This window comes from Pongo abelii, chromosome X (genome assembly GCF_028885655.2).
Source record: "Pongo abelii isolate AG06213 chromosome X, NHGRI_mPonAbe1-v2.0_pri, whole genome shotgun sequence".
NCBI lineage: Eukaryota > Metazoa > Chordata > Mammalia > Primates > Hominidae > Pongo > Pongo abelii.
Genome location: NC_072008.2, coordinates 121,538,952 through 121,562,241, shown reverse-complemented (window position 1 = coordinate 121,562,241; position 23,290 = coordinate 121,538,952). Strand labels below are relative to the sequence as shown.

The 23,290-nt window shown below is 41.9% G+C and overlaps 1 protein-coding gene and 2 long non-coding RNA genes across 5 annotated transcripts in view; 2 read left to right on the top strand and 1 right to left on the bottom strand.

The window, feature by feature from the left end:
- The window catches only part of LOC129053022 (uncharacterized), a 178,711-nt gene extending 177,433 nt beyond the window's left edge, over positions 1–1,278 (bottom strand). For both annotated transcript variants that reach the window (XR_008518153.2, XR_008518154.2), the window contains exon 1: positions 1,123–1,278. This is a non-coding gene — a long non-coding RNA (uncharacterized LOC129053022). The remainder of the gene's footprint in view (positions 1–1,122) is intronic.
- Positions 1,279–4,842: 3,564 nt separating this feature from the next.
- LOC129052863 (small ubiquitin-related modifier 2-like) lies at positions 4,843–5,433 on the top strand. Its single transcript, XM_054544243.2, has one exon. The coding sequence runs from the start codon at positions 4,952–4,954 to the stop codon at positions 5,237–5,239; it is 288 nt and encodes a 95-aa protein (XP_054400218.1). The 5' UTR covers positions 4,843–4,951; the 3' UTR covers positions 5,240–5,433.
- Positions 5,434–10,988: 5,555 nt separating this feature from the next.
- Positions 10,989–23,290, top strand: part of LOC129053021 (uncharacterized) — a 29,402-nt gene continuing 17,100 nt past the window's right edge. The window contains exons 1-4 of one of the 2 annotated variants that reach the window (XR_008518151.2): positions 10,989–11,108; positions 13,808–13,876; positions 18,920–19,024; positions 22,535–22,725. This is a non-coding gene — a long non-coding RNA (uncharacterized LOC129053021). Of the gene's footprint in view, positions 11,109–13,807; positions 13,877–18,919; positions 19,025–22,534; positions 22,726–23,290 lie in introns of those variants that run through there. The other variant, XR_008518152.1, reaches the window with a different exon arrangement.

Genomic DNA, 23,290 nt, shown 5'->3' with positions numbered 1-23,290 from the left:
CCCCTCCTGGGTTCAAGCGATTTTTCTGCCTCAGTATCCCGAGTAGCTGGGATTAGAGGCACCCGCCACTACACCCAGCTATTTTTTTGTATGTTTAGTAGAGACGCGGTTTCCCCATGTTGGCCAGGCTGGTCTCGAACTCCTGACCCTGTGATTCGCCCGTCTTGGCCTCCCAAAGTTCAGGGATTAAATGCGTGAGCCACCTCGCCCAGGCAAGTTCCTGAAAATTTTGAGGGCTTGTCCTTCCATGTTGTTAAGTGCATATATGGAAATAAAGTATATTGCCGTTTTTCTTTCTTTTTTTAAAAGAAGGGCTCTGGCTCTGATGCCCAAGATGGAGTGCAATGGAGCAATCCCAGCTCACTGCAGCCACAAAGTCGTGGGCACAAGCAATCCTCCCGCCTCAGCCTCCAGAGTAGCTGGAACTACAGGCCCACGGCATCATGCGTGGCTAATTATTGTGTAGAGACGGCGTTTCACCATGTTGGCCAGGCTGGACTCGAACTCCTGGCCTCAAGTGATTCTCCCGCCTTAGTCTTCCAAGATGCTGTTATTACAGGCGTGAGCCACTGCGCCCGGCCTGAAGCTGTATTTCTTTTTGGTCAAATATTAGTTGGAGGAAATGTTTCTTCTTCAGTTTTACATTACCGGGAGCCCAGCCCCTGTGGGCAGGGCAACCACGTGGTTTAACAACCACTCAGCCTAAACCGAACGAGAGCGTACACCTCCTCAGCCATGTAGACGGGGAGAACACGAGTGAGGCGAAGGAATCTGCTGGCGCACCCTTCTCCCTCTGCCCGCCCTGCCACAGGAGACGCTTCCAGGCTCCCGACGGGGAAGGCCAGAAAGGCTCTACTAGGAGGACCTCCCTACACTTGCCAGAACTAAAACTTAGGCAGCGGCAAAAACTCGGCGTCCAAAACGCTCCCTAAAGCCCTCCGATGTCCGCAGGACGCTGGAGCCAACTCGGCTGCAGCCACCATTGCGCAAGGTCGCGCGCCCGGCACAGGCTGTCCAGAAGCCGGAGGGCAGGCAAGGTCCTCCGCACCAGAAAGGCTGCCCATGGCACAAACCCTGATCTCGTGTCCTGTGTCAGGGAAAGAAAAGGCGAAGGAGACCTACCTGACTGAGGCCACGCGCCAGCGGGAAAGGCCCAGTCCTCTCTACGTCCCGCAGTCGCACCTCAGATACGGGTAGGATGCCCCCTCCCCATTCCTGGGAGGTGAGGGCTGAAAGAATCCGGGGAGGGGAAGGGAGAGGAATCCCGTCTTCCTAGAGCCGGCTCCGCCCAGGGTAGGAGTGGGGTGTCCTCAGCCTGCCCCTGGTGCAAGAAGGGGCGGAGAGAGGCAGCTTTGGGAAAGTTGGGTGGGAAACCTCTTGTCTTAGCTAATTGCTGAGGAGTACCTATTTGTCCCATTTGTTTCCTTTGAGTAAGGTCCTCGCTGGCAAGAGGGCAAAGGAGACTGATGTATGGAGAAAACGAAAAGTTTACCGTTTAACATTCACAAAACTCTTTAGAGGAAGAAGAAGCTTAAGCAGGTACACTTTCAGGCGATGTTATAAGTTTGTATCATCTGTATGCCTGACGTTATTGAAAGCTTCAATTGTTCCCTCCCCAGGTGAGAGGCGTGTTCCCAAGACCAGACACTGCCGGTGCCCTATCACCTCCCACTTTTTTTCTGTAACTGCTAGGGGCCCAGCGCTGCTTCTGCAGCCTTCCAGGTGATGCTGCTGGTGGCGCGTACGCCGCCTAGGTGGGTGGGGATGTGCTGAGGCCGAAGGAGTGACAGCGACTCGCAGGTTTCCCCTGCTTGACCAGTCCTCTGATTGATATTTTCTTTTGAAAAAAGGGACTTGCAGCCGGGCGCGGTAGCTCACGCCTGTAATCCAACACTTTGGGAGGCCGAGGCGGGTGGATCACCTGAGGTCTGGAGTTCGAGACCAGCCTGACCAACATGGATAAACCCTGTCTCTATTGAAAATACAAAATTAGCCGGGCTTGGTGGCGAATGCCTGTAATCCCAGCTACTCAGGAGGCCTAGACAGGAGAATCGCTTGAACCTGGGAGGCGGAGGTTGCGGTGAGTCGAGATCGCGCCATTGCACTCCAGCTTGGGCAACAAGAACAAAACTCCGTCTCAAAAAAAAAAAAAAAAAAAGGGACTTGCTGCTCTTGCAGAATGGAGACACCTGTAGCGTATTAAGGAAAACGAAGATAATCTGTTGATGACAGTACTCTGAGGAGTGTTAACTTGGGGCGTGCATCCTCCCAGCACCTTGTTCCCTAAGGGGAGGGGAGATGCAAATAAAGGTCCTTTAAAAATAATAGCCTGGTGAGTTCCCAAGGCTTATGGGAATCACGCACGCTATTCGGCTTGCTTAAAAACTTGACTGTGAAGATGTGGATTTTTTTTTTTTTCTATTCACAATGTAGTCCTTGATTGGTTTTTGGGAGAATTTTTTTTTTTTTTTTTTCACAAATAGAAACGTGTTTTCAGTGGGAACCAAAGTCATTCCTCTCCAGGTACACTCTCCAGTGAACTCATCTTAAAAGAGACACTTCAAAAAGAAATCTAAGGCCTCTGAGGGCACTACAACTGGTCTTTGACCAGCTCCAACTTCTCAGAATTTCTCTGGCTCCATTTCACTCCTCACCAACTGACGTTCACACTCTCAGTCCACCACCCCCACCCCAAGACCACCTGCTGCCAGATACTCCCAGACCTTTTCTCTTACTCGTTCCCTTGTGGTTTGGGCAGAGGTGGGTGGGAATTACCAGGAGGTTGGGGGAGGAGGAGAATAAATGGGCACAGGTGATGCTTCATTCTTGTCAGGCAGCTGCCTTCACCTGCTAAGGGGAGAGTTGGGGGAGGGGTTAAGGCTCTGCCACAACTCCACGTTGTAGAAAATGGAAACTGAAAAGAGCTTTCCCCTCACCCCAGGTGGAATTACCCAAAAAATAACTGGGCTATGAATCTCAGCTGCCCCTCTCTGAATACTTCCCTGTCTTTCTCCTCCTTTATTTAAGGGAGGAATGTCCATCGCCTGACACAGAGAACCAAGTCATAGCCTTTTTTCTGTCTACATTCTCTGAACGGACAGATTCAATAAGCACTCATTGTGCCAGGAAACCAAGGTCTACAGAGGCTAAATGGCTTTGCCAAGGTGAATTAAGGTGGCAGGATGGATCCAAACATGCCAGGCTCTCATGCTGCAAATCCTTTGCTTTCTCCATGCAAACAGCCAAGCAGCTCAGTACAGGATGTTTGCCTGGGCAACAAGAGCGAAACTCCATCTCAAAAAAAAAAAAAAAAAAAAAAAAAAAAAAAAAAAAAAAAAAAAACCTGCTGCTCAATATCATTCATTTAGGCAAATACAAAGGAAACTCACAAGGAGATACACCTCACACTTATTAGGATGGCTAGAATAAAAACCAAATTGAAAATAACAAGTGTGTGAGGCCAGGCGCCGTGGCTCACGCCTGTAATCCCAGCACTTTGGGAGGCCGAGACCATCCTGGCTAACACAGTGAAACCCCCTCTCTACTAAAAATACAAAAAATTAGCCGGGCGTGGTGGCGGGCACCTGTAGTCCCAGCTACTCAGGAGGCTGAGGCAGGAGAATGGTGTGAACCCAGGAGGCGGAGCTTGCAGTGAGCTGAGATCACGCCACTGCACTCCAGCCTGGGTGACAGAGCAAGACTCGGTCTCAAAAAAACAAACAAACAAACAAAACAAGTGTGTGAATATGTAGAGAAATTGAAACTGTCATACACTGCTGGTGGGAAAGTAAAATGATGTAGATAGATATTTAATATTATCGAAAGCAATTTGGCACTTCCACAGAAAGTTAACCATAGTGCCTTTTGATCCAGCAATCCCACTCCTGGGTATCTATCCAGAGGAAAAGAAGTCATTATACAGAAAAGACACTTGCACACGCATGTTTGTAGCAGCACCATTCGCAATTGCAAAAATATGGAACCAGCCCAAATGCCCATCAATGAGTAAAGAATATATGTGTGTGTATGTGTGTATATATATATATATACACACACATATATATATATATACCATGGACTACTACTTAGTCATAAAAGGAATTAAATAATGGCATTCACAGCAACCTGGGTGGAATTGGAGACCATTATTCTAAGTGAAGTAACTCAGGAATGGAAAACCAAACACCGTTTGTTCTCACTAACAAGTGGGAGCTAAGCTTTGTGGAAGGACACAAAGGCATAAGAATGATACAATGGGTCAGGAGGGATGGCTCACACCTGTAATCCCAGCACTTTCGGAGGCCAAGGCAGATGGATTACTTAAGGTCAGGAGTTCGAGACCAGCCTGGCCAACATAGTGAAACCCCCCCCCCACCTCTACTAAAAATTTAAAAATTAGCTGGGCGTGATGGCACGCACCTGTAATCCCAGCTACTCAGGAGGGTGAGGCAGGAGAATCGTTTGAGACCAGGAGGCGGAGGTTGCAGTGAGCCAAGATCGCTCCACTGCACTCCAGCCTGGGTGACAGAGAGAGACTCCGTCTAAAAAATATGTATACAATGGACTTTGGGGATGTGGGTTGGGAGAGGGTGGGAAGGAGGCAAGGGATAAAAGACTACACATTGGGTACAGTGTACACTGCTCCGGTAATGGGTGCACCAAAATCTCAGAAATCACCACTAAAGAACTTATCCATGTAATCAAACACCACTTGTTTCCCCAAAACCTATTGAAATAATAAAAAAAGTTAAACAGAATGGGAGGACCCGGCGGCTCGTGCTCGCGCACGCTGGGTGGGGGGAGGGAGCGCACGACCTGCGCGCACCCTCTGCCCTCGTCCACCGCTGCCACCTCCTTCTTCTGCAGCTCCTGGTGCTGCTTGTGTGCTCGTTTGGTGCCGACCTGGTACCTCTTTTGTGAAGCGGCGGCTGAGGAGACTCCGGCGCTCGCCATGGCCGACGAAAAGCCCAAGGAAGGAGTCAAGACTGAGAACACCGATCATATTAATTTGAAGGTGGCGGGGCAGGATGGTTCTGTGGTGCAGTTTAAGATTAAGAGGCATACACGACTTAGGAAACTAATGAAAGCCTATTGTGAACGACAGGGATTGTCAGTGAGGCAGATCAGATTCCGATTCGACGGGCAACCAATCAATGAAACAGACACACCTGCACAGTTGGAAATGGAGGATGAAGATACAATTGATGTGTTCCAACAGCAGACGGGAGGTGTCTACTGAAAAGGGAACCTGCTTCTTTACTCCAGAACTCTGTTCTTTAAAGACCAAGATTACATTCTCAATTAGAAAACTGCAATTTGGTTCCATCACATCCTGACTACTACCGTATAGTTTTCTCTATTCTTTCATTTCCCCCTTCCCTATTCCTTTATTGTACATAAAGTAACTGGTATATGTGCACAAGCATATTGCATTTTTTTTAACTAAACAGCCAATGGTATGTTTTGATTGACATCAAGTGGAGACGGGATGGGGAAAAATACTGATTCTGTGAAAATACCCACTTTCTCCATTAGTGGCATGCTCATTCAGCTCTTTATATTTCAGTAAGTTATTTTGCTCTCACTGTTTCAACAACAACAACAAAAAAAAAACATAAAAATCCTTGCATACCTTTTTCAATTGGAGAATTTTAATGTTTTTCATTTATCATTGTAAAACCAAGGACAATTTTATAACTTTTTTGTACGTAGCTGTTACATGTAGGGTAATCTGTCTTTAAGTAGGGATAAATTACTCTAAAACAAAAAAGAATCCTAGATAGTTTTCCCTTCAAGTCAAGCATCTTGTTTAAATAAACTGCTTGTTTAAAATGAAAAAAAAAAAAGTTAAACATAGGGTTACCATATGATCCAGCAATTCCACTCCTAAGTATATACCCGAGAGCTAAAAACAGATATTCAAACAAAAGTTATGCATGAATGTTTGTGGCAGCATTATTCATAAAACCCAAAAGCGGAAACAACCCAAATGCGCATGAACTGGTGAATGTTTAAACAAATGTGCTATATGCATACCATGGATTATTTTAGCCATAACATGGAATGAAGCACAGATACATAATACAATGTGGATTTAACCCTAAAAATATTATAATACATTAAAGAACCAGACACAAAAGAATGCAGATTGCGTGATCTCATTTATATGAAATGGCCAGAATAGGCAAATCTAAACAGACACAAAGTAGATTAGTGGATGCCAGGGGCTGGGGAAGGGAGAATAAGGAATGACTACTAATAGAGATGGAGCTTTTGGCTGGGTGCCATGGCTCATGCCTGTAATCCCAGCACTTTGGGAGGCCGAGGTGAGAGGATCACATGAGGTCAGGAGTTCGAGACCAGCCTGACCAACATGAAGAAACCCCATCTCTACTAAAAATACAAAATTAGCTGGGCATGGTGGTGCACACCTGTAATCCCAGCTACTTTGGAGGCTGAGGCAGGAAAATTGCTTGAACCTGGGAGGTGGAGGTTGCGGTGATCCAAGATTGCGCCATTGCACTCTAGCCTAGGAAACAAGAGCAAAACTCCAGAAAGAAGGGGAGGGGAGGGGAGCTTTCATTTTAGAAAAATGTTCTAAAATTGGTTGTGCTAATGGATGTACAATTTTCTGAATGTGCTGAAAAGCAGTGACTTGTACATTTTTATATGGTGAATTTATATGATACGTGAACTGCTTATCAACAATAAAAAATAAACCAGCAGATAGATTCAATAAAATTTAGGTACAAGATTGGTGGGAAATTTTATAATATGGGTGAATCAAGGTGAGAATACTGCAACTCACTGATCTTTTACATCAAATATATGCAAAACATATGTGAGTGTGTCCAGGTATGATGGCTCACACCTGTAATCCCAGTACTTTGGGAGGCTGAGGCAGGCGGATCACCTGAGGTCAGGAGTTGAAGACTAACCTGGCCAACATGGCGAAACCCCGTCTCTACTAAAAATACAAAAATTAGCCGGGTGTGGTGGTGCGTGCCTGTAGTTCCAGCTACTCTACTCAGAAGGCTGAGGCAGGAGAATTGCTTGAACTCAAGAGGCAGAAGGTGGCAGTGAGCAATTGCACCACCATACTCTAGCTTGGACAACAGAGCGAGACTCCGTCTCAAAAAATAATAATATGTGAGTGCTGATATCATGCAATCAAAGTACAAAGCATCAACTATGAATGTTCCTGCCAAAAAAAATTGTACCCAAATCTAACCAAATCCATAGATCTAACTACAAGATATTCTGCTTAAAAAGGAATATGTTTTGCACTGGAATGGATACAGTGAAATGTAGAAGGTGAATAATTCTACAGGACAAATAATAAACTAGTCTCTCACCAAAGGAATAGCAAAGAAAAAAACAGGGAGAGTTGTTACAGATTACAGATTAGAAGATGAAGAGGAAATATTTGAATCAATGTTATCTGTAATACTTCTTTCTTTCTTTTTTTTTTTTTTTTTTTTGAGACAGAGTCTCACTCTGTCACCCAGGCTGGAGTGCAGTGGCACCGTGTCGGCTCACTGCAACCTCCGTCTCCTAGGTTGAAGCAATTCTCCTGCCTCAGCCTCTGAGTAGCTAGGATTACAGGTCCGCCACCATGCCCAGCTAATTGTTTTATATTTTTAGTAGAGATGGGGTTTCACCATGTGGGCCAGGCTGGTCTCAAACTCCTGACCTCAGGTGATCCTCTCGCCTCGGCCTCCCAACGTGCTGGGATTACAGGCATGAGCCACCATGCCCGGCCCTGTAATAGTTATTTTAAGTTCCACGATACATGTGCAGAAATTTTGCAGGTTTGTTACATAGGTAAACGTGTGCCATGGTAGTTTGCTGCACCTATCAACCCATCACCTAGATATTAAGCCCCACATACATTAGCTATTTATCCTGATGCTTCTTTAGATCCTAATAAGAACAAGTAAAATTTAAGAGGCATATTTAGGTCAAACAGGGAAATTGGACATGGATGTTTTCATGTGCCATTAAAGAATAATTATAATTTGTTAGAATCAATGATGGCATCTTGATTACTTTTCCCTAACATCCTTATTGTTTACATTGCATATTATTGTAGACAGCATGGATTATATAGCTTGTTATAATTCATATGTGAATTCATATGATAGTTGGAATATATTTTTACATATTTCAGCTCAAAAAATTAGCAAATAGAATGTAAATGGTGTTTTTTTTGTTTGTTTGTTTTTTAGGGTTTGTTTTTGTTTTTGCTTTGTTTTCAGACAGGATCTTGCTCTGATGCCCAGGCCGGAGTACAGTGGTGCAATCTCTGCTCAAGAAAATGGTGATTATTAGGCCGGGTGCAGTGTCTCACGCCTGTAATCCTAGCACTTTGGGAGGCCGAAGTGGGTGGATCATCTGAGGTCAGGAGTTCAAGACCATCCTGGCCAATATGGTGAAACCCCGTCTCTACTAAAAATACAAAAATTACCCGGGCGTGGGGGCGGGCACCTATAATCCCAGCTACTTGGGAGGCTGAGGCAGGAAAATTGTTTGAACCCGGGGGCGGAGGTTGCAGTGAGCCAAGATCCCACCACTGCACTCCAGCCTGGGTGACAGAGTGACACTCTGTCTCCAAAAAAAAAAGAAAAGAAAAAAAGAAAATTATTATTATTGAAGCTGGTTGGTGGGTACATGAAATTTTTGATACATTCTTCTATCAGCTTTGAAATTGTCCATAATAAAGAGTAAACAAGAACAACCAAATTTGAGTTTGAGTATATTATTGAGAACTATGAGTGAAAATATCACAAATAAAAGAATTGGGCTGGGTGTGGTGGCAGAGGCCTGTAATCCCAACACTTTGGGAGGCCGAGGTGGGCCGATTGCTTGAGCTCAGAAGTTGGAGACCAGCCTGGACAACATGGCGAAACCTCATCTCTACAAAAAAAATACAAAAATTAGGTGGGTATGGTGTTCCCCGCTACTCAGCAGGCTGAAGTGGGAGGATCATTTCAGCCTGGGAGGTCAAGACTGCAGTGAGCCAAGATTGCACCACTGCACTCCAGCCTGGGCAATGAAATGAGAACCTGTCTTAAAAAAATAAAAATACCTCCGGGCACGGTGGCTCACGTCTGTAATCCCAGCACTTTAGGAGGCCAAGGTGGGTGGATCATGAGATCAGGAGTTCAAGACCAGCCTGTCCAACATGGTAAAACCCCGTGCCTACTAAAAATACAAAAATTAGCCGAGTGTGGTGGTGGGCACCTGTAATCCCAGCTACTCGGGAGGCTGAGGCAGATAATTGCTTGAACCTGGGAGGCGGAGGTTGCAGTGAGGTGAGACCATGCCACTGCACTCCAGCCTGGGCGACAGAGTGAGACTCTGTCTCAAATAATAATAATAATAATACAAATAAAGAGTTGATTATGGTCACATTCACAGAGTTATAATTTCTTGGGTTTCAAGAGAGGATTGAAGTAAGGTGATTTTTGTTTAAAGTATTGTAAAAATATTCAGCAGCTTTATTAAGGTACAAGGTATCGATTTTTAATGGGCCTTTGAATCAAAATGTAATAAGTGGAAGGAAGTTCTGAAAGAAGTGCACTATACTGTTGACAAGGTCACCTCTGGGAATGGCATAAAGATTAGGACTGGTGAACAAAGGTGACCTTCATTAATTTCTTCAGCAAACATTTGTTGAACACCTAGTATATGTTCATCGTGTTCTTAATGTAGAAAGTACAGCCAGTAAATAGACCAAAAAAAATCCTGATTCACGTGGAGCTCACATTCTAGTAGAGGAGACTGATAAAATAGGATCAATAAGATATATATGTATCATTATAGTCATATGTGCTACGCAGCAAACTGAGCAGGGAAGGGGAACACTGTGGGGTGAGTGTGGGATTTGCACTTCTGGGTAGATTGTGCTGCTAAGGGCTCGCTGAGAAGGAGACACCAGAGGAAAGATCTGAGGGAGGAGATGTAGGAGCTCTGTGGATATCTGGGGACGGGGGTTGCAATGAGAGAGAGTATCCTAAGCTTCCCATGGATTTTTCCCTGTCAATGTATTCATCACTGACAAATAGTAATTTTCCCCAATTTTGATGCAAGGTGTGCTGCGTTGTTGTTTGGCAATGTGAATTGGTCAGGATTAAGGTCACAGTTACCTTCATGGTTCACACAATTAGGACATGGTTTCAGACCTTTGATGCTTTGAATAAATTGAGGCTATAGCCACGCATAATAACTGTGTATGCATCTATAAAATGGATGTTTTGGGAATATGTATAAACAGATCCTTGCAATAACCTCTCACTTAAGTGGTTCAGTCCAGTTTTGTAAGGTGTTTATAGCTACTTGAGTAACAATGCTGTACGAATTCCAAACTGTTGCTTCACACCCAATGTCAGGATACTCAACCGTGATTGGAATCAATAAGCTACAGGTGAGAACACATTTCTGTGTGTTTGGATGTGGACCTAAGAGATTATTTATTTCATTAACTTCAGAAAAGGAACAATGGCTTAAGTAAGCAGAAAAGCCTGTTCAGTATCTTTGACCACAAGTCTGAATCCCAGACATTACCATATGAGGTTACTAATTGGTCATAGTTGATTACATAACAATAGGTGTGGCCCTATAAAGGCCAGACCAGCTTCAGCCTTAGGCTAATTTCTTCCCAGGGTGTGTAGTGGCTTGGAGATCTTTTTAAATTGTTGTTGTTATGTTTTTATTTTATTTTACTTTATTTTTAAATAGAGATGAGGTATTGCTATGTTGTCCAGGCTGGTCTCAAACTCCTGGGCTCAAGCAATTCGCCTGTCTTGGCCTCCCAAAGTGCAGGGATTGCAGATGTGAGCCACCATGCTTGGCCCTTGCTATATTTTAAATAGTTAAAAGTACTGTTTTTGTTTTGTTGGGTTTTTTTTTTTGTTTTTCCTTGCTGAATACTTGGGAAAATTGGTTTGTGTCTGTGGCAAAGGAATTCAACAATACTTTCATTTTCAGGTCAGACTATTTTAAGAAAATAGAAGACTATCATTTACAGCTGGTATGGCCCTGTGGTGGTGTGGACCCAGACTTCAAGCACAGATGAAGATCGAAAACTGATATCCCGCATCTGATATGTATGTAACACAATTCTCAATTGTCCTTTGATTGTGTTTTTCTCCCTTCTGTACAATAGACTCATTTTTAAAGGTACATCTCTCACTGAACTTCCTCTCTTAATATCTGGTTAGGCACTGTGTCCATGTATACTCTATGGTTAGAGTTGTTAATTATGATGATCATGAGAATTCTCCCTGTGGGGTTGAAAATAACCTATTTGATAAGTTCTAACACTGCTGAACTCAGATTAAACTGAAAGCCCCAGAAAAGGTCATTATTTAACTAGAGTTAAATGCCTTGATATTTGGAAGTATAACTTTCTGAAATGTTTTCATCCAGTTTGTACTGGTACCATGGAGGTTTGGTAGAAACCGTATGTTCATTAGGCTTTGGCTTGCATCATAGCCAAATTCTCAATGGTCAACATTGAGCAATGAAAGGCAGGGTTATTTGAGTAACCTGGGACCTTGCAAGGCTATCAAAATAGCCTGATATTTCTATAAACTGTAGAACTGGGAGACAATTTGAGGTGATCCTGTTTGTCCCTTTGGATTGCTGAAAAAAAGACCCTCCTGGCATTCTACACTGGGATCTCTGAAGGCTGTGTGAACCTTCCCATGTGAGGTGCACTCTGCTGTGTGGCCTTCTGGTTAAGCAGTTTTATTTACAACGTACTGAAATTGCTGTTGGAAATGATCCAGCATAAACTTATTTGTGGTGCATTTCAAGAAAGAAAACTATATTTGTAGCATGCCAATTATATACTATTCTTTTCTCCATAGCACAGAGTAGGCTCACAGTAACAATCAAAGGTAAATAGTTTATTATTTATGATGTATTCTTCTTTGTGGTTTTAATAATACATGCTTATTGTAGGCAATTTAGAAAGTTATACGCATTTCATGAGAAAGTCATTAGAGTACTTTCAAACCTTTCTATTGGCTTCCAATCTTGAATGGATCAGCACACACACTCTCTTGGTAACTTGAGCAAATCCTGAAGCCAAGGTTCAGCAGACATTGGCTTGTTGTGCTGTGTACCAGGTCCTTATGATTATGTTTTATTTATCAAAAGTATTGGGGGCAGGGAGAGATAAGGGGACCAGGTGAGAGAGGGTGGTCGGCATCATAAACCTACTATGACTTCATCAACTTGTCACCCTGGTTTTGAACCAATCATTTTACTTCTCTAGGTTTCAATTTCCTCAACTAATATGACGGTCCAATAAATGAGTGGTTCTTAATATTTTCTTTTTCTCTCTTTTTTTTTTTTTTTTGAGACATAGTCTCACTGTGCTGTCCAGGCTGAAGTGCAGTGGCACAATCTCGGCTCACTGCAACCTCCACCTCCTGGGTTCAAGTGATTCTCTGCCTCAGCCTCCTGAGTAGCTGGGATTACAGGTGCCTGCCACCACCCCTGGCTAATTTTTGTATTTTTAGTAGAGACAGGGTTTTACCATGTTGGCCAGACTGGTCTTGAACTCCTGACCTCAGGCGATCTGTCCGTCTTGGCCTTCCAAAGTGCTAGGATTACAGGCGTGAGTCACCGCTCCCGGCCAATATTTTATTTTCAAGGACCTTTTTGAGAAGCTGGTGAATGGTATGGGAATTTTTATAAAAAGCAAATGTGCACATACACACAAATTCAGGAACCTCAAGGACACCTATGGACCCTCCAAAAAGCTCAGTGTTTTCCAATTTCATACATATATGTGATTCTTGTGTCTTCCATCATTCAGATCATATCAGGCCCCTGCCTAAAACTCTCCAGTGCTTTCCGTTAAAATTAGAATTAAAATAAGAACCAGCCACAACTCATTGTCAACAAGATGTGGTTACTCTGCCCTCATTACTTACCGCTTTTCTACTTAGTTGTTTGCCCCAGCCACACAGATTTTCTTTTTTTTGTAAGCTGTAGTAGTGCAGGTATAATTGACAGACAAGAGTCTGCCCTTATTTAAAGTGTACTATTTGATAAATATTGCCATAGGTGACAGCTGTGAAAGAATCAGTGCAATGAACATAGCAGACATATCCATCACATTCCAATGTTCTGGATCCCTATGTATGCACAGTGATGAAACCTACATTATTGCTCCAAAGGGATTATTTATGTCATACTATGTCATGTTTATGTTTAACTAGGACTAAATTATTATTAAGGCAATTATAGATGTATTAAAAGAAAAAGCATCCACCTGGACGATTTGAATGTTCCTGAGTTCCTTTCGTTATATGCGTATACTTTCTACCTCGATCCAATGTTATGTAAGCAAAATCTTTCACTAGGAATCCTGAGTTAATGAGTGTTATTGTGTATCCTCTTCTCATTGCTTTTAGTTTCAGGGTCATTTGAGTCTTAACCATTTTAAACATGGAATCTTTAAACCATTTTAAACATGGAGTCACCCATAATAAATTATAAAAGAAATTTTAAAGAATTCTATAATCATAAAAGTTTAACATATGTTAAGTCATTTTAAAATAGTGATAGTGTGGTCAAATACATTCACGGATGCTTGGTCTTGACAATCTCTATTCAGTAAGTTATCTAAGAAAGAATATATGGTAGCTTATGTTTTATATGTGGTATAGGTCAATTTATCTTTATTGGCAATTACATAAAAATAATAGCCTGCATAGTAGAGTTATCGGCTGGCAGCCACATTTGCCTAAGGGAGGTGACATAATTTCTAATTGCTTTTGTTTAATCTTAGTAATTCTTGCATGGACTCAGCAAAAGTTGAAGAAAGTGAACAAAAACAGCAGTGGAAAGTTCATAAAAGGTAAAGCATCCTATATATTAGATATTATTGTTTTACTTAATAATCTACTCTTACCACATATTTTACTCTTTCTCTTTGGTAAGAGTTTTTAATATTGTTTCAGTTACACAGTACTTTATATTTCTGGACCCAAAACATAACCACAGGATATTTTTGGTAGCATTATAGTGAAGCACTGTAAACAAGTGAAATATCTATCACTTGAGAAGTAGTTCAAGAAATATGTTGGACTGGGCACGGTGGATCATGCCTGTAATCCCAGCACTTTGGGAGGCCGAGGGGGGTGGATCGCTTGAGCCCAGGAATTCCAGACCAGCCTGAACAACATGGCAAAACCCTGTCTCTAAATAAAATAATATAAATGTGTGTGTGTATTTTTTTATGATATAATCATACATACTGTAAAATACAATGAAGTTATTTATAAGTAACTCTATAAAAATAAATTTATAAATAATAGAATGATGTGTATAATTTGATACCTTTTTTTTTTTTTGAGACGGAGTTTTGATCTTGTTGCCCAGGCTGCAGTGCAATGGCACAATCTCGGCTCACTGCAACCTCCGCCTCCTGGGTTCAAGCGATTCTCCTGCCTCAGCCTCCTGAGTAGCTGGGATTATAGTCATGCACCACCACACCTGGCTAATTTTGTATTTTTTTAGTATAGATGGGGTTTCTCCATGTTGGTCAGGCTGGTCTTGAACTCCCAACCTCAGGTGATCTGTCCGCCTCAGCCTCCCAAAGTGCTGGGATTACAGGCATGAGCCACCATGCCCGGCTCTAATCTGATACATTTTTATGTATGTATACATCTGTGATACTGTCACCATGTCAAGATACTGAAAATATCCAACACCTCAGAAACTACTCCTTCCCCTTGGTAATCCTCCCCTCATACCATTCCCTGCCCTGCCATCTCCTGGCAGTCACTGATTTGCTGTATATCACTATAAAAAATTTAATAGGTTTTTGGAGTTTCAAATAAATGGAATGATATAGAGTGTGATCTTTTTTTTGTCTGGCCTGTTTCACTTGGAATAGTTATTCTGTTATTCATCCATGAGTGCATCAATGATTCATTTCTTTTGTTGCTGAGTGGTGTTCCATTATATAGATATGCCACAGTTTGTCTGTTTTCCTGTTGATGGACATTTGAGGTATTTCCAGTTTTTGATCATTACAAATAAAGCTGTTAGTACCTTTGTGTGTGGGAACACATGTTGTGTGAACATATGCTTTTATTTCTGTCGAGGTATAATTCACCTATTCTCAAATTCACTTTGAAGGTGTACAGAGTTGTATGAATTTTGACAAATACATATAGTCATTTATCTACCATCATAATCAAGATATGAAATCTTTCTATTGTAGCAGGATGAGTCGCAGAAAAAACTCCTCAGACACCGGATTAAAGAAGGAAGAGGTTTTTTATTCGGCCGGGAGCGTCGGCAGACTCTCGTCTTAAGAGCCACGCTCCCTTTTGGCTTAGGATTGACTTGGCGATGCGGGCTCTTTTTTGGTTCCATATGAACTTTAAAGTAGTTTTTTCCAATTCTGTGAAGAAAGTCATTGGTAGCTTGATGGGGATGGCATTGAATCTGTAAATTACCTTGGGCAGTATGGCCATTTTCACGATATTGATTCTTCCTACCCATGAGCATGGAATGTTCTTCCATTTGTTTGCATCCTCTTTTATTTCCTTGAGCAGTGGTTTGTAGTTCTCCTTGAAGAGGTCCTTCACATCCCTTGTAAGTTGGATTCCTAGGTATTTTATTCTCTTTGAAGCAATTGTGAATGGGAGTTCACTCATGATTTGGCTCTCTGTTTGTCTGTTATTGGTGTATAAGAATGCTTGTGATTTTTGTACATTGATTTTGTATCCTGAGACTTTGCTGAAGTTGCTTATCAGCTTAAGGAGATTTTGGGCTGAGACAATGGGGTTTTCTAGATATACAATCATGTCGTCTGCAAACAGGGACAATTTGACTTCCTCTTTTCCTAATTGAATACCCTTGATTTCCTTCTCCTGCCTAATTGCCCTGGCCAGAACTTCCAACACTATGTTGAATAGAAGTGGTGAGAGAGGGCATCCCTGTCTTGTGCCAGTTTTCAAAGGGAATGCTTCCAGTTTTTGCCCATTCAGTATGATATTGGCTGTGGGTTTGTCATAGATAGCTCTTATTATTTTGAGATACGTCCCATCAACACCTAATTTATTGAGAGTTTTTGAACAAAGCTGGAGGTATCACACTACCTGACTTCAAACTATACTACAAGGCTACAGTAACCAAAACAGCATGGTACTGGTACCAAAACAGAGATATAGATCAATGGAACAGAACAGAGCCCTCAGAAATAATGCCACATATCTACAACTATCTGATCTTTGACAAACCTGACAAAAACAAGCAATGGGGAAAGGATTCCCTATTTAATAAATGGTGCTGGGAAAACTGGCTAGCCATATGTAGAAAGCTGAAACTGGATCCCTTCCTTACACCTTATACAAAAATCAATTCAAGATGGATTAAAGACTTAAACGTTAGACCTAAAACCATAAAAACCCTAGAAGAAAACCTAGGCATTACCATTCAGGACATAAGCATGGGCAAGGACTTCATGTCTAAAACACCAAAAGCAATGGCAACAAAAGCCAAAATTGACAAATGGGATCTAATTAAACTCAAGAGCTTCTGCACAGCAAAACAAACTACCATCAGAGTGAACAGGTAACCTACAAAATGGAAGAAAATTTTTGCAACCTACTCATCTAACAAAGGGCTAATATCCGGAATCTACAATGAACTCAAACAAATTTACAAGAAAAAAACAAACAACCCCATCAAAAAGTGGGCAAAGGACATGAACAGACACTTCTCAAAAGAAGATATTTATGCAGCCAAAAGACACATGAAAAAATGCTCACCATCACTGGCCATCAGAGAAATGCAAATCAAAACCACAATGAGATACCATCTCACACCAGTTAGAATGGCAATCATTAAAAAGTCAGGAAAAAACAGGTGCTAGAGAGGATGTGGAGAAATAGGAACACTTTTACACTGTTGGTGGGACTGTAAACTAGTTCAACCATTGTGGAAGTCAGTGTGGTGATTCCTCAGGGATCTAGAACTAGAAATATCATTTGACCCAGCCATCCCATTACTGGGTATATACCCAAAGGACTATAAATCATGCTGCTATGAAGACACATGCATATGTGTGCTTATTACGGCACTATTCACAATAGCAAAGACTTGGAACCAACTCAAATGTCCAACAATGATAGACTGGATTAAGAAAATGTGGCACATATACACCATGGAATACTATGCAGCCATAAAAAATGATGAGTTCATGTCCTTTGTAGGGACATGGATTAAATTTGAAATCATCATTCTCAGTAAACTATCGCAAGGACAAAAAACCAAACACTGCGTGTTCTCACTCATAGGTGGGAATTGAACAATGAGAACACATGGACACAGGAAGGGGAACATCACACTCTGGGGACTGTTGTGGAATTGGGGGAGGGGGGAGGGATAGCATTGGGAGATATACCTAATGCTAGATGACGAGTTAGTGGGTGCAGCGCACCAGCATGGCACATGTATACGTATGTAACTAACCTGCACATTGCGCACATGTACCATAAAACCTGAAGTATAATAATAATAAATAAATAAATAAATAAAAGAGCTGAGCTCCTGAAAAAGAAATTCCTAGCCCTTTTAAGGGCTTACAACTCTAAGGAGTCTACGTGAAAGAGTCATAATAGATCAAGTAAGCGTGAGGAATGTGACTGAGGGCTACATACATCAGCTAACAGAACAAAAAGTTTTGCAGTGCTTTCTCATACAATGTCTGGAATTTACAGATAACACCAGTAGTTTTGGTCAGGGGTTAATATTATTATTATTTTAACCACCAGGGCCAGGTGGTTGCGCCAAGGTCGTCTAGCTATTTATCTTACTTCTGTTTCTTTCCAACTTTTTGCTTTCTCCCTTTTCTCCTATCTTATAAACTAGGGAAAAGGGGAGGTTGGAGAGAAACTGGGAAGGACAACAGGAGAAGTGGTGGTCTCATAGCATACTATGACCCCAGAAAGTTGCGTTGGGTTTCTTTGTATTTCAATGCCTTCAACCTACTTCCAGCCCCTGGCAACCATTGATCTAATTTCTATGCATATAGTGTTGGTTTTTTATAGTATCATATACTTGGGATCGTAGAATAATGATCCATTTGTTTCTGACTTCTTTCACTCAGCACCATGCTTCTGAGACTCATCCATGTTGTTGTATGTATCAGTGGTTCATTTTTGTTGTTGATGAGTATTATATTGTATGGATATCTGACAGTTTGCTAATTCATTCATCAGTTCCTGGACATTTGGGTTGTTTCCAGGACTTTGTGTATGTATGGCATAAAACATGTAAAAACCATGTTTATTTTTAAGATCTGAATTTCAACACAAAACAGTTAAAATGTCCATGATAAATGAAGAAAAATTTTTGGTCCACCCATGTTTTTCTTTTTCTTTTTATTTTTTTTTGGGGGGGGGGGACAGGGTCTCATTCTATCTTCCAGGCTGGAGTTCAGTGGCATGATCTTGACTCACTGCAGCCTCAACCCCCACCCAGGCTCAAGGGATCCTCCTACCTTAGCCTCCCTAATAGCTGGGACCACAGGTGCTCACCACCCCACCTGGCTAATTTTTTTTCTTTTCTTTTCTCTTCTTCTTCTTTTTTTTTATTTGTAGAGACAGGTTTTCACCACGTTACCAAGGCTAATTTTTTTTTTCTAGGAATGAAAACATGATGGTTTGCCTTTAGTTGGGGATCTATTTCCTCATTACTGCCACTTCTACCACCAGCACCAGCCCCACCCCCACATGAGTACTTAATAATCATGAAAATAGTCAATAAGTGAGGGTGTGAAAACTCGAGGAGCAAAAAATGCTCTATATATTTCATATGTAATATTGCTTAGAGATTTCCTGAAAATACCTTATTAAGTGTATATTTATGGTGGTGATCATTGCAGACAAATGAAGAATTCAGAGCCCAATCCTAACCTCAAGCCAAGAAGTAAAAAAAGGAAGAAAAAATCAAGATGCTCAGAACAGAACTCCAGCAATATTGAACCCAGGTAATGAAACTAGATATGTATTGTGTGTCATGTCACATTGAGATCTATGGTAGGAAATTTTCTTGTTAGATGGAAGTAAAATATGACTAGTAGCAGACTTTTTGGCAAATTCTCATTTTATTTTAAATAACTCTATAGGAAAAAAAAACAGCTCTATGGATTTTATTTTCTAAGACAATCAACCATTTTCATGTGTGGAAAAAACCCAGGCATTACTTAACTGTCCTGAATCTTTTGTGACAATATATTAAACAAGCAAAATTGTTTGTTTGTTTGTTCTTAAAGCTTCACTCTGTTGCCCAGGCTAGAGGGTAGTGGCGTGATCAAGGCTCACTGCAGACTCAACCTCCTAGGCTCAAGTATATTCTCCTCAGCCTCCAGTATATTCTCCTGCAAGAACATACCATCCAACACCTGGCTAATTTTAAAATGTTTTGTAGAGACAGGGTCTCACTATGTTGTCCAGGCTGGTCTCAAACTCCTGGCCTTAAGTGATCCTCCTGCCTCAGCCTCCCAAAGTGCTGGGATTATAGGCATGAGCCACCACATCTAGCCACAAAACTTGTTTAGCGAAAAAATTGTTATGATGATGTGAATAATTGGGTCCACAATATTTCCTTTTAGAAAGAAAATTGGCCAGGCGCGGTGGCTCACGCCTGTAATCCTAGCACTTTGGGAGGTCGAGGCGGGCAGATCACTTGAAGTCGGGAGTTCGAGACCAGCCTGACGAACATGGAGAAACCCTGTCTCTACTAAAAATACAAAAAATTAGCCGAGCATGGTGGCACATGCCTGTAATCCCAGCTACTTGGGAGGCTGAGGCAGGAGAATTGCTTGAACCCGGGAGGCAGATGTTGCAGTGAGCTGAGATCGCGCCATTGCACTCCAGCCTGGGCAACAAGAGCGAAACTCCATCTCAAAAAAAAAAAAAAAAAAAAAAGAAAGAAAGAAAAGAAAAGAAAAAGAAAAAAAGAAAGAAAATTGGAGCTGGGCGCGGTGGCTCACGCCTGTAATCCCAGCACTTTGGGAGGCTGAGATGGGGCGGATTACCTGAGGTCGGGAGTTTGAGAGCAGCCTGGCCAACATGTTGAAACTCCGTCTCTGCAAAAATACAAAAACAAATAGCCAGGCATGATGGCTGGTGCCTGTAATCCCAGCTACTCGGGAGGCTCAGGTGGGAGAATCGCTTGAACCTGGGAGGCGGAAGTTGCAGTGAGCCGAGATTGAGCTGTTGCACTCCAGCCTGGGTGACAGATTGAGACTCCATCTTAGGAAAAAAAAAAAGAAAGAAAGAAAGAAGAGAGAGAGAGAGAAAGAGAGAGGAAGGAAGGAAGGAAGGAAGGAAGGAAGGAAGGAAGGAGGGAAGGAAGGAAGGGAAAGAAAAGAAAGAAAGAAAGAAGGAAAGAAAGGAAGAGAAAGAAGGAAAGAAAGAAAGAGAAAGAAGGAAAGAAAGAAAGAAAGAGAAAGAAGGAAAGAAAGAAAGAGAAAGAAGGAAGGAAGGAAGGAAAGAAAGAAAGGAAGGAAGGAAAATTGGGCCATATGTGAGACCTCATCCCAAAAAGAAAAGAAAATCCTTACATTTTAATAATCCCAAAGCCCTCTGTATACCTGTGTAAATCTCAAATACTATATTTTATTTTTTATTTATTATTATTTTTTTTTGAGACGGAGTCTCGCTTTGTCGCCCAGGCTGGAGTTCAGTGGCGCGATCTCAGCTCACTGCACCCTCCGCCTCCCGGGTTCACGCCATTCTCCTGCCTCAGCCTCTCCGAGTAGCTGGGACTACAGGCGCCCGCCACCACGCCCGGCTAATTTTTTTGTATTTTTAGTAGAGACGGGGTTTCACCATGGTCTCGATCTCCTGACCTCGTGATCTGCCCGCCTCAGCCTCCCAAAGTGCTGGAATTACAAGCATGAGCCACCAGGCCCGGCCTCAAATACTATATTTTAAAAACCTTTAAAGTTTATACATCCAGTTACTTTCTCTTTGAGGAAAGGTACCATGCATGCTAAAAATCTTCACTAGATAGTGTTCACTTTTAGAGATGCTTAAACATTCTCCTCAAGACACTCTCCTTTGCAGGGAATATGCAGAAAGTGAAGATTTCATGTTAACATAGTGGATGCTCACTAGGTGTTTGTTGATTGAACTGGTTTGTTTCTACCATTTTATTGAAAAGTAGGTTAAGCAAAAGTCAGCAGTGAACTCCAAATGACACAATCTAGTGGCCTTTTCCTAGCCTCACTCTAGTTCACTTCATAGTATCTTGATCATTTCTTTTCAATAAAGTTTTTTTCCTATCCTCCTACTTCCATTTTTACTTTTTTTTTTTTTTTTTTTTTGAGACAGAGTCTCACTCTGTCACCCAGGCTGGAGAACAGTGGTGAGATCTCAGCTCACTGCAACCTCTGCCACCCAGGTTCAAGTGATCCTCCGGCATCAGCCTCCCGAGTAGCTGGGATTACAGGTGCCCCCCACCATGCCCGGCTAATTTTTGTATTTTTAGTAGAAATGGGATTTCACCATATTAGTCAGGCTGGTCTCGAACTCCTGACCTCAAGTGATCTGCCCACCTCAGCCTCCCAAAATGCTGGGATTATGGACGTGAGCCACGGCACCTGGCCCCTTTTTTATTTCTGAGAATTCAGTTACTATCCCTCATTTTATCCCTCAATAGGGCATTCCTGAAAGTTCTGTCCTCAGCTTATGACAAATTATATGCATTTATGAGGGGGTAGTCTTTTATAGTAGAAAGGGAACTGAATTAGGTGTGTGAAGAATTGCATTCAAATCTTGATCATGTTTCACACTGTGTGACCTTTGTCCATTTACTCAAACTTTTGGAGTTCGTTTCCTCATCTACAAGCAGTGAAATGAAACTACTTGCCCAACCTACATTACAGGGTTATAATGAGGATCAAAACAGATGATAGATCTAAACACTCTGACAAATATACATGCAAATGGATGTTACTTTCTATTCATTGTTACTATTATTAGACAGCTAGGTCACTGACACTATGAGACAGAATCTTTGTATAAACTTATTTGGCTCGCAAGGTAATCAAACTAATGACCTTGTATTAATTATCCATATTTGAACCAACTATTCTAACAGGTCCAAGCCATATAGAGTATTTTTTTGCATATGTTTATCATGAAATCTAATTTGTCATTATTTTGTAGTAATATTTCACAAGGCCTTTAATGAGGATACCAACTTTCCTAGCATTCGAGTATTAGCAGAAGTAGTCATTGTGTTGAGTTTAAAATGCTTATTATATGTCTACACAAGTCTTTTCCATATACTGATACTGTTAGGTCCTTGAAAGTTAATAAATTAATAAGTTTAGTGTATAATCTCTTTAAAAGCCCACAAATATCTACTGTTACATATTGTGGCCTGCATATTGTATTGCGAGCATTTAAACACTTGACTATTTGTATTACGGGAGCATGGACCCTCGGGCTGCTCATAGATTTCAGGATCTTTTCCACTACTTCCACAGGCAGATAGAGTGCCATCCCCACCACCATCTCTACCACCACCATCTTTTCCCAGAGGAGTTTTTACTCCTCCTCCAACTCCTTTGCCTTAACTAAGTGGTAAACCGTCATCATCACCATCACCTTTAGAGACCTCCTCTACCACTACCTTTGTTGAGAGACCTACTCTCCAGGATCCCCACCTGCTCTGTCTTATAGAGGGAAACAGAAATAAATGTGTAAGACTCAACTCCATGTGTTGATTATTGAACTACACGAGAATTCTCTTTGAAGAGAATCAACTCGTCAGGGCAAAACTTTGAATAGTTTTTGGTGACTTTGGTCCACTGGTGATCATTAATGAGTGAAAAGTGATTAGCTGGCTGGGAATGGTGGCTCACACCTGTAATCTCAGCACTTTGGGAGGCCACGGTGGGTGGTTCACTTGAGGCCAGGATTTTGAGACCAGCCTGGGCAACATGGTAAAACGCCATCTCTACTAAAAATACACAAATTAGCCAGGCATGGTGGAAGGTGCCTGTAATCCCAGCTACTCGGGAGGCTGAGGCAGGAGAATCACTTGAACCCAGGAGGCGGAGGTTGCAGTGAGCCAAGATCATGCCAATCATGCCACTGCACTCCAGCCTAGGCAACAGAGCAAAATTCTATCTCAAAAAAAAAAAAAAAAAGTAAAAGAAAACTGATTAGCCATGTATACGTATTGTATAATGTTAGAGAACATGACTGCTTATTTTTTATTTCCTTTGTGAGCTCACCGT

Coding starts and splice junctions, on each gene's coding strand:
- LOC129052863 (XM_054544243.2), top strand. CDS start 4,952: ATGGCCGACGAAAAGCCCAAGGAAGGAGTCAAGACTGAGAACACCGAT.